General features: G+C 68.3%; 2 protein-coding genes across 2 annotated transcripts; one reads left to right on the top strand and one right to left on the bottom strand.

Moving 5' to 3' along the window:
* Positions 1–3: 3 nt before the first annotated feature.
* Positions 4–2,871, bottom strand: LOC309891262 (lipolysis-stimulated lipoprotein receptor-like; the record flags this gene model as incomplete). Its single annotated transcript, XM_082785633.1, has 5 exons — positions 2,472–2,871; positions 1,217–1,543; positions 537–656; positions 226–264; positions 4–98 (listed from the first exon to the last, which is right to left on the bottom strand). Coding segments are annotated over exons 1-5 (642 nt in total), but the record flags the coding sequence as incomplete, so codon positions are not given.
* Positions 2,872–4,003: 1,132 nt separating this feature from the next.
* Positions 4,004–10,604, top strand: MAG (myelin associated glycoprotein). The gene is made up of 10 exons (XM_082785634.1): positions 4,004–4,096; positions 5,130–5,201; positions 5,639–6,007; positions 6,407–6,703; positions 7,250–7,510; positions 8,133–8,393; positions 8,905–9,219; positions 9,718–9,814; positions 10,275–10,362; positions 10,456–10,604. Exons 2-10 carry the CDS (start codon positions 5,138–5,140, stop codon positions 10,597–10,599), a joined length of 1,896 nt encoding a protein of 631 aa, XP_082641760.1. The 5' UTR covers positions 4,004–4,096; positions 5,130–5,137; the 3' UTR covers positions 10,600–10,604.
* The last annotated feature ends 427 nt before the right edge of the window (positions 10,605–11,031 follow it).

Here is an 11,031-nt window from a genome sequence, read left to right as displayed (position 1 = left end):
GCAGCAGCAGGTGTGGGGGCAGCACTGGCACCAGCACAGCCCCAGCACCAGCGCCACCAGCGCCGCCCCCAGCAGCACCAGCACCACGAAGAGCCAGTCTGGGGGGGGGAGGGGGGGGGTCACGGGGGGGTCCCCGATATCCTGAGACCCCCCCCGGTGCCCCCCAAATCCTCCCCCCTAAAAAAAAAAAAAAAGGGGGTCCCCGGAAGCCTGGGTCCCCGTTACCTGGCTGGATGCCCGGCAGGGGGGGCTCCGGGAGGGAGGCTGCGGGGCACAAGGGACATGAGGGGGGGTCACTGCAGACCCCTCCCCACCCCAAAAAGGACCCAGGCATCCAGGGGGGCCCCACGCACCCCCCCCAGTGCCCTAAACCCACCCCAATCCACCCCCCCGCGTCCCCTTCCCAGTGCTCCCAGTGCCACCCAGCGCGCCCCAGCGCTCCTTTTCCCACCGTTCCCAGTCCCTCCCAGTGCTCCCAGTCCCTCCCAGCGCTCCCAGTGCCTCCCAATTTCTCCCAGTCCCCCCCAGTTCCTCACCCAGCACCACCAGTTCGGCCACGGCCTCGTTGTTGCCCTCCAGGTCCTGTGCAGAGGTGACGGTGCAGATGTAGACCCCGCTGTCCCCCCACGCCGCCGGGCCCAGGCTCAGCTCCGCTCCTGTAACGGGGGGGGGGGCACCCAGGTCACCCCCCCCGCCACCCTTGGGTGCCTCTGACCCCCCCCAGGACACCCAGGGGCCCCTCCACGTGCCCAAAGCCCCCCCAGAACTCTTTTTGGGGTGGGGGTTTCCAACCCCGTATCACCCCTCAGGTCCCCACAACCCCCCCTAAAATCCCCCTGGTGCCCCCCAACCCCCAAATAAAGCCCCCCCGGTGCCCCCCCACTGAAAAAAAAGCCCCCCCACGTTCCTGAAGCCCCCCCAGAACCACCTTACAGCCTCAGAACAACCCCATATCACCCCTCAGGTCCCCACAACCCCCCCTAAAATCCCCCTGGTGCCCCCCAACCCCCAAATAAAGCCCCCCCGGTGCCCCCCCACTGAAAAAAAAGCCCCCCCACGTTCCTGAAGCCCCCCCAGAACCACCTTACAGCCTCAGAACAACCCCATATCACCCCTCAGGTCCCCACAACCCCCCCTAAAATCCCCCTGGTGCCCCCCAACCCCCAAATAAAGCCCCCCCGGTGCCCCCCCAATAAAAAAAGCCCCCCCCCCCCACCGTCAGTGATGGTGACGCTGCGGCCCTGGTAGAAGTCCCCGAGGGTGACGGCGTTGCCCTGCTTGGTGGCCACGATGCGGACGGTGCGGGAGGCGTCGGGGCAGGCGCTGGCCGAATCCCAGTCCTGGGAGGAGGGGGCGGCCGAGGAGCCACCGCCCCCCCCCGCCGAAAAAGCCGAGGGGGAGCCGCAGAAGGATTTGTACTTCCAGGTGACGATGGGGGGGGCGCTGGCCGTGCTCTGGTAGCTGCAGCGCAGCACCACGGGCTGGAACAGCAGAGCCACCGTGTTGGGGTTCGACACCCACACCTGCATGCCCGCCGCCGGGCCTGGGGGGGGCAAAAGGGGGGGGCAAAATTATTTGGGGGGGGTTAGGTTTATTTTTGGAGGGGTTAAGTTTATTTTTCGGGGAATAAATTTATATTTGGGGGGTAAATTTATTTTTGGGGGGGTAAATTTATAGTTGGGGGGCTTAAATTTATTTTTAGGGGGGTGTATTTATTTTTGGGGTGTTAAATTTATTTTTAGGGGGGGTGCCGAGGGTGCCCAGCACCCCCCCCATCCCATTACGCCCCCCTCTAACGCTTTTACTAGTCCCTAAATGATCAAATGTAGCCTCAAGCGATCTCCAACTGCCCCCTCGGGACCCCCCCCAGCACCTCAATTGCCCCTCCAGATGCACAACTGCCCCCTCAGGACCCAGCCCAGCTCCATAATTGCCCCCCAGGCCCCTCATTTACCCCCTTAGGGCCCCCCCAGCCCCATAACTACCCCCCTCAGCCCTTCAAATGCCCCATCAATTGCCCCCCAGCCCCTCAATTGCCCCCTCGGGGCCCCTCCCAGTTCCTTATTTGCCCCCCCAGCCCCACAACTGCCCCCCCAGGACCCCTCCCAGCCCCATAATTGCCCCCTCAATTGCCCCCCCAGCCCCATAATTGCCCCCTCAGGCCTCCCCCCAAACCTACAATTGCCCCCCCAGACCCCTCCCAGCCCCATAATTGCCCCCTCAATTGCCCCCCCAGCCCCACAATTGCCCCCTCAGGCCCCCCCAAGCCCCACAACTGCCCCCCCAGGACCCCTCCCAGCCCCATAATTGCCCCCTCAATTGCCCCCCCAGCCCCACAATTGCCCCCTCAGGCCCCCCCAAGCCCCACAACTGCCCCCCCAGGACCCCTCCCAGGCCCATAATTGCCCCCCCAGCCCCACAATTGCCCCCTCAATTGTCCCCCCAGCCCCACAATTGCCCCCCCAGCCCACCGGGCAGCCAGGCGGCGCCCAGCAGCGCCAGCAGCACCGGGAGGGCGGCGGCGGCGGCCATGATGGCGGCGGGCCCGGGGGCGATGGTGCCGCCAGGTGCGGCCGGGCCGGGCCATGTCGCGACACGGGGGGGGGAGTCACGACCCGTACGCGGTTCCCAGCCGGAATCGATAAGAGGACACCCCCACGATCACGATATGGAGGGGTCCTAAAGCCCCCGGAGGGTCCATTGCTGGGCGGGGTGGGGGAGAAGCTGACGGCGAGACCCTTCCCGCACAGCTCGACCCCCCCCGGCAGCACCGCGGTGGTACGGTCCAGGTGCCCGCGCGGCCCCGCCTCGGGCAGGTGCCCACGTGACGCGGGCCAGGTGGGAGCTACCAAACCGGCGGCGGGGGGGGAGATGGGGAGAGAATAACGAGCAACAAATCCCTCTCTTCCCCTTCTCCGGCGTTGGAAGACCCCTTTCCCACGCTTCAAATACTCAATTAACCCCTCAGCGTTAATTACGGGGGATAAGAGGGGGCTTGGGGGCGCTGTGTGTGTGAGGGGGGTCCTAAACACCCCCAATTCCGCAGTGGTTTGGCCCGAGCTGCCCTGAGGGGAGATGAAGGGAGGGAGGGAAATGCCCCAAGGGGGGTAAAAAAGTGTTGGGGGGGGTAAAAAAGCACTTGGAGGGGGTAAAAAGTACTTGGGAGGGGTAAAAAGGACCATCAGGGGGGTAAAAAGGCCTTTTGGGGGGTAAAAAGGCATTTCGGAGGAGTAAAACGGCAGTTGGGAGTAAAAAGACACACTGGGGGGGGCTTAAGAGGCTCGTGGGGGGGTAAAAAGGGCCCTGAGGGGGTTAAAACCGAGCCTGAGGGGGTAAAAAAGCCCTTAGGAGGGTAAAAGGGTACTGAGGGGAGGCTAAACAGCCCCTTAGGGCGACAAAAAGGTCTCTGTAGGAGTAGGAAGGCTTTTTGGGGGGTAAAAAAGGCACCTGGTGGGGTAAAAAGGGCCCTGAGGCAGGTAAAAAGGCACTTGGGGGCATTAAAAGGCCGCTATGTGGGTAAAAAGGGCCCAGAAGGGGTTAAAAAGAATCTTGGAGGGGTTAAAAGGGCCCTGAGGGGTAAAAAGGGCCCTGGGTGGATAAAATTGCCCAGAGGGGGGCTAAAAAGAGCCCTGAGGGGGTAAAAAGAGCCTTGGGGGAAGTAAAAATGCTCCTGGGGGGGTAAAAAGGGCCCTAGGGGGTTAAAAAAAAAAAAAAAAAAAAAAGCCCCTAGGGGGGATAAAGAGGACCCAGGGAGAGTTTAAAAGGCCCTGGGGGGGTAAAAATGCACGGGGAGGACCCCGGTTGCCAGCTCCCAGTTGCCCCCAGTGCTCCCAGTTGCCCCCAGTGGGGCACAAAAGGGCTGACGGAGCCCCCCCAGCACCCGAGGCCGCTGCCGGGGGGGGGAGGTGACGGGGTGACAGGGTGACACAGCCCCGGGCGGGCCCCAGGCGTGGGGTGGCCCTGCCCCCCCCCCCGGCCCCCCTCCCACCCCTATATATCGGCCGCCACCGGCCCCCCCCCGGCCTCACAGCCGCCACCCGGCCGCCTGGGTCCCCTCCCGGCCACCGGTGTCCCCCGGGACAGCCACAGCACAGCGGTAAGAGCCCGGGGGGGAGGCCTGGGGGGGGCTTTGGGGGTCCCCAGTGCCCCTATGGGGTCCCTTCGGGTGCTGTCAGGGACAGCGGGGGGGAGTTGGGGACAATCGGGGGGGTGGGGGTGGATATCTGGGGGTATTGGGGACAAGGGGGAGCTTGGGGACAAGCAGAGGGGGGTCCTGGGTGGGTCCTGTCCCCTGGGGGTGGCAGCGAGCCCCCCGATGCCCTGGTCCTGGGCACCCAGGTGGCTGCCCCCCCTCCCTTTTTCCTCCCCCCCCCCCCTCTAGCGCCCCCCCCCCCTTGGGGGTGACATCAGCTTGGGGACAAATGTCCCCTTGTGGCGCCGGTGGCACCACCAGGCTCCCCGGGTGGCCCCGAGCCAAGGATGCGCCGTGCCACCCCCCCCACAAGTCCCCAATGTCCCCAAGGGGGCGTCCTGTGACCCCCCCACACCCCAAAAACCGCCACCAGGTCCACAAATTGCCACCCCCCCTCCCCATGTCCCCAAGGGACCCCCTGCCACCCCCTGGGGACACGCAGGTCCCCATTGAGCCCTGGGGACCCGGCCCCGGTGCGGGGGCACCCTGGGGACCTGGGGGGGCACAGAGGGGACACGGGGGGGACACGGGGGGGACACAGAGGTCCCTTTGTCCCTTGGGCCGTGGGGGTGACACTGGTGGCACGTCAGGAATTCGCGTGGGGCAGCGTGGGGGGACCCCGAGGAGGGGACGTGGGGGGATGAGGGGGCATGGGGGGGACACGGGGGGACAAGGGGGGACACTGGGGGGGCACAGGGACACGGGGGGGGGCCGTGCCTGGCGCTGTCACCCGCCCCAGCGCCGCCTGGGACCGCTGGGGACAATGGGGACAATGGGGCCAGGAGAGGACAATGGGGGCTGGGGACAACAAGGGACAATGGGGGACAGCGGGGGGACGATGAGGGGACAGAGAGCGGTGGGGGGGGGACACAATGGGGACACTGTGGGACTTGGGGGGGACGTTGGGGACGTGGGGGTCACCCTGTGTCCCCCCCAGCCCCCCCCATGGCGCCCACTGGGGTCGCGTCCCTGCCGGTGGCCCTGCTGCTGCTGCTGCTGCTGCCCCCAGGTATGGGGACTTTCTTTTTTTTTTGGGGGGGGGAACCCCGATACTGAACCCTGGGGACCCCGGGGGACGTTTGGGACCCCCTTAGAAGGCCGAGGGGACACTGAGGACCCCGTAAATGGACCCAGGGACACCGGGGACACTGTTAGAGGGTGGAAGGGGACATTGGGGACCCTATAAATGGTTCCAGGGGACATTGGGGACCCCCTTAGCAGCCCCAGGGGGCATTGGGGACCCTATTAGTGGTCCTAGGGGACCCTGGGGACCCCATTACCCATCCCAAGGGACACTTGGGGACCCCTTTAGCAGCCCAAGTGTCCCCTGGGGACCCCGATACCAGCCCCAGGGGACACTTGGGACCCCATTAGCACCCCCAGTGGACCCCGGGGACCCCATTACCGTCCCCAGAGGACGCTCGGAGACCCCCCACCCTTTTTTAGGGACGCGGGGGGGCTCGTGGGCCGCCTGGATGCCGCCGGCGGTGGCGGGGCTGGAGGGGACGTGCGTGGTGCTGCCGTGCCGCTTCGAGTACCCCGAGGAGCTGCGCCCCGCCGCCGTGCACGGCCTCTGGTACTTCGGCAGCCCCTACCCCAAAAGCTACCCCCCCGTGGTGGCCCGCTCGCGCCCCGCCGCCGTCCACGAGAGCTTCGCGGGGCGCGCCGAGCTTTTGGGGGACCCGGGGCTCCGCGACTGCTCCCTGCGGCTCTGGCGCCTCAGCCCCGAGCTGGCCGGCAAGTATTACTTCCGAGGGGACCTGGGGGGGTACAACCAGTACAGCTTCTCCGAGCACACCACGCTGGAGGTGCTGGGTGAGTTGGGGGGGGCGTTGGGGGGCGTTCAGGGGGTGGGGAGGGGGTTTGGGGGGAGTTCAGGGGGTGGGGAGGGGGTTTGGGGACAGGGAGATGGTGGGGAGGGGGCTTGGGGCTGGGGAAATGGAGGGGAGGGGGCTTTGGGCCAGGAAAATGGTGAGAAGGGGGCTCGGGGCTGGGAAAATTGTGGGGAGGGGGCTTGGGGAGGGGGCCAGGGATGGGGAGGGGGCTCGGGGCTGGGAAAAAGTTGGGAGGGGGCTTGGGGTTGGGGAAAATGATGGGGAGGGGGCTCGGGGCTGGTTCCAGACCCCTCCAGCAGCAGCCCTGTGTGCCCCCAGCCCCTTCTGACCCCCCCTCCCCACCCACGGGGGTCTCTCTCCCCTTTTTTCCCCCCCCCAGCCCGCCCGGTGCTGGAGGTGCCCCCCGAGGTGGTGGCGGGCGCCGAGGTGGAGCTGCGCTGCCGCGTCCCCGACAACTGCCCCGAGCTGCCCCCGCTGCTGGGCTGGGAGGGGGCCGAGGGGCTGGAGGGGGCGGTGGGGGGCGAGGTGAGGGAGGACGCGGGGGGGGCCCGAAACCTCCTGGGCCTCCTCCGCTTCCGCCCCCGCCGCGAGGACGGCGGCCGGCGCCTGGGCTGCAGCGTGGCCTTCGCCAACACCTCGCTGGCCTTCGAGGCCAGCGTGGCCCTGGACGTGCAGTGTGAGTGGGGCTGGGGGGGCACCCGTGGGTGCTGGGGGGCTGGGGTTTGGGGTGTGGAGGGGGGAGGGCAGCCGTGGGGTGCTGCTGGAGGTGGGTGATGGGGTGGGGTGGGGGCAGTAGGGGGGTGGTCCTGGGGGGCCCTGGGGTGGTGTTGGGTGCCCCCTGGGTGATGCTGGGTGCCCTGGGGTGGTGCTGGTTGACCTGTGATGGTTCTGGGGCCCTTGGGTGCTGTTGGGGTCCTGGGGTGGTCCTGGGGGACCTTGGGTGGTGCTGGGTCCTTTGGGTCCCTTGGGTCCCAGTGGTCCTTTGAGTGCCAGGTCCCTTGGGGTCTGTGGGGTCCCTTGGGTGCCAGGTCCCTGGGGTCTCTGGGACATTACTGAGTCCCCTGGGTCCCTGGGGCATGATGGGGTCATTGGGGTCCCTTGTGTCCCCGGTGTCCCTTGGGTCCCTGTGTGCTGTGGGGTCCCTGGGGCATTATGGGGTCCCTGGGGTCCCTTGTGTCCCTTGGGTCCCCTTCCCCCCTAACCCCCCGTCCCCCCAACCCAGACGAGCCGCAGGTGGTGGGCCTGTGGGGCCCGTCGGAGGTGGTGGAGGGGGCGCGGGTGGAGCTGGGCTGCGAGGCCGAGGGGCGGCCGCTGCCGCTGCTGTCCTGGTTCCGGGGGGCCGCGGTGCTGCGCGAGGAGCCGGCGGCCCCCGCCCTGCGCCTCCTCCTGCCCCGCGTCGCCCCCGCGCACGCCGGCGCCTACAGCTGCGTGGCCGAGAACCGCCACGGCCGACACAACCGCACCCTGCTGCTGCGCGTCGCCTGTGAGCACGGGGGGGTGGGAGGGGGTGGGAGGGGGATTTGGGGGGGTGGGGGGGGGGTGGGGAGGGGTATGGGGGTGTATGGGGGTGGGGAGGGGGCTGGGGAGGGGTATGGGGGGTGTTGGGGGGGTGTATGGGGTGTGGGGGGGGGGCAACTGGGTTCCTTATGGGGACATTGAGGATATAAAGGGACAGTGGGTGCATGGGGGGGGGGACACTGGGGACATGGGGGGGACACTGTGGACAGAGGGAGGGGGCAGCTGGGTTTGTTATGGGACACTGGGAGCCATGGGGTGGCATTGTGACATGGGGGGACGCTGGGGATTTGGGGAGGGGGCAGCTGGGTTCCTTATGGGGACATTGGGACCCATGGGGTGGATTTGGGGACATGGGGACAACATTGGGGATGTGGGGAGGGGGCAGCCGGGTTCTTTATGGGTACACTGGGGACATGGGGGGACACTGGGGATTTGGGGAGGGGACAGCTGGGTTCCTTATGGGGACACTGGGGTCATGGGGGGACACTGGGGATGTGGGGAGGGGGCAGCCGGGTTCCTTACGGGGACGTGGCGACACGCCGGGGCACCACACATCCCGTGTCCCCGTCCCCGTCCCGTCCCCGCAGACGCCCCGCGGGCGCCGGTGGTGAACGGGACGCTGTGGGTGGTGGCCGGGGAGCCGGTGACGGTGACGTGCGGGGCCGACAGCGACCCGGCGCCCATCCTGACGGTGCTGCGGGGCCGGCGGGCGCTGGCGGTGGCCGTGTACGAGGCGTGGGTGACGCTGGAGCTGGCGGCCGCGCGGCCCGAGGACGCGGGCGAGTACCTGTGCCTGGCCGAGAACCAGCACGGGCAGCGCGCCACCGCCTTCAACATCACCGTCGAGTGTGGGTTTGGGGGGGGGTTGGGGGGCTTGGGGGGGTTTGGGGGGAGTTGGGGGAGGATTGGGGGGGTTGGGGGGAATTGGGGGAGGATTGGGGGGGTTGGGGGAGGTTTGGGGGGGATTGGGGGGAATTGGGGGAGGATTGGGGGGGTTTGGGGTCAGGGGTGGGGGGATTTGGGGTGGTTGGGGGGGTTAGGGAGGTTTGGGGGGGTATTGGGGTCAGGGGTTGGGGGATTCAGAGGGTTGGGAGGGAGATTTGGGGTCTCTGGGCTGGAGATGGGGGTCTCTGGGTTGGGTATTAGGGTCTGTGGGGGGGGATTGGGATCTCTGGGTTGGTTATTGGGGGTCCTGGGTTGGTTATTGGGGGTCCCGGGTTGGGTATTGGGGTCTCCGGGCAGACACCGGAGGTCCCGGCTGGGATCCTGGTGTCCGGCCCCCCCCGCAGAGCTTCGGGGGTGCTGTGCCTGTTTTGGGGCCACCCCATTTCCCCTATTTTTCCCCCCCCCCTAACCCAGACCCCCCTGTGGTGCTGCCGGAGTCGCGCTGCACGGCGGGGGGGGGCGATGGCGTGCGCTGCGTCTGCTCGGCGGCGGCGGTGCCCGAGGCGGCCGTGCTGTTCGAGCTCCCCTCCCGCAACCTCACCGTGGCCGAGGGGCACCGAGACTTCGCCGCCGCCCCCCGGGGGGGCCCGGGGACCGGGGGGGGGCCCGGGGGGGTCGTCACCGGCATCCTGACCTTACGGGGGGCTCTGGAACCCCGCCTGGCCGTGCTCTGCACCGCCCGCAACGCCCACGGGACCACCGCCCGCCAGCTGCGCTTCCATCATCCCGGTCAGCACCGCCGGGACCCCCCCAATGTCACAGGGACCCCCCCCAATGTCACCGGGACCCCCCACAGTGTCACCGGGACCCCCCCCAATGTCACTGGGACCCCCCCCAATGACAGTGGGAGCCCCCCAGTGTCACTGGGACCCCCCCCAAAGTCCCCTGACACCTAAATGGGACCATAGGACCCCCCCTACACCCCGTCACCCCCATGGGAAGGGGGGAGGAATTGCCCCCAGGGTGGGATTTGCCCCCTGGGGGGGTTAATTTGCCCCCCCAGCCTTCTACCCCTAACCCCTATGGAGCCCTATGGGAATTTTCGGGGTCCCAAATCCTATAACCCCCACGGGATGGGAACTAATTGCCCCCTCGGGGGTGGTTTATTGACCCCTGGGGGTGGTTTATTGCCTCCTGAGGGTGTTTATTGCCCCCTGAGGGGGTTTCTTGCCCCCTGGGGGGGGTGATTGCCCCCCCAGGGGGGTCCTCACCCTGCTGTGCCCCCAGGTGGGCTGGTGTGGGCCAAGGTGGGGCCGGTGGGAGCCGTGGTGGCCTTCGCCATCGTCATCGCCCTCGTCTGCTACCTCAGCCAGAGCCGCCGCAAGTGAGCCCCGCCCCGGGCAGGCCCCGCCCACCCGGGGGGCACGCCCACGGGAGGGGGGACACGCCCATGGGAGGGGGACATGCCCATTTGGGGACACGCCCACGGGAGGGGGGACACGCCCGTTTGGGGACATGCCCATGGGGGGTACCCATTGGGGACACGCCCATTTAGGGACACGCCCATTAGGGACACACCCATTTAGGGACACACCCATTGGGAAAATGCCCATTATGGGGACACGCCCATTAGGGTCACCCCCATTTAGGAATACGCCCATTCAGGGCCACGCCCATTCAGGGCCACGCCCATGGCTTTGGCCACCACCCTGGCAGGCCCCACCCTCCTAAGACACGCCCCTCCGATAGGCCACGCCCCCTCCGGGTGGTTTCAGGGGAGGGAGGCCAGGGGACGTGGGGTGACACGGGGGTCAGGGCATGACCCCTGACCTTTGACCCCGCAGGAAGGGGGCGGGAAGCCCCGAGGTGACCCCGGTGCAGCCCCCGCCCGTGCCCGGGGGCGACCCCGACCTCGACCTGCGCCCCCAGCAGGTACTGGGGTGGGGGAGGAGGGGAATTTGGGGGGTGGGTTGGGGGACACGGGGGGGACACCGGGGGGTGACGGTGCCGTCCCCGTGTCCCCAGGCCCGGTGGCTGCGGGGGGCCGTGGGCCGGTGGGCGCTGGGGGCGCGGGAGGGGCCGGGAGCCCCCCCGGAGCCGCCCCCCCCCAAACCGGGCCGGGGCTCCCCCGAGGAGCCCCCCGAGTACGCCGAGATCCGCGTCAAGTGATCCCGCCCCCCGCCCGCCGGCCATGCCCCCCGCCCCGAGGCCACGCCCACAACCTGCCGGCCACGCCCACCGCCCCGAGGCCGCGCCCACCCTCCTTCGGACACGCCCCCCGCTGGCCAGAGCCGCCGCTGCTGCTGGGGCCTCAGGCTCCGCCCACTCACCTCTGGCCACGCCCACCGCCGGCTGGACACGCCCACCGGGCTCCGATTGGCCTGCTGCCCGCCGGCTCCACCCACCAGCTGCTGGGCGTGGCCAGGAGGCTCCACCCCTCCGTGCAGGCTCCGCCCCCCGTCGTTATTTATTGCCCCCTCATTAACGCCGCTAACGAGAGGCCCGCCCCTGCGCCCCCTGACCCCCAGACCCCAATAAAGAGGAGGTGGCCGAGCCCCCGTGTCCGCTGTAGGGGATTCTATAGGGGATGCTATGGGGTGG

The sequence above is a fragment of the Aythya marila genome (assembly GCF_965140915.1).
Source record: "Aythya marila genome assembly, contig: HAP1_HAP1_SCAFFOLD_77, whole genome shotgun sequence".
Lineage (NCBI taxonomy): Eukaryota > Metazoa > Chordata > Aves > Anseriformes > Anatidae > Aythya > Aythya marila.
The sequence above is the reverse complement of the archived record's forward strand: the minus strand, read 5'-3'. Positions and strand labels throughout refer to the sequence as shown.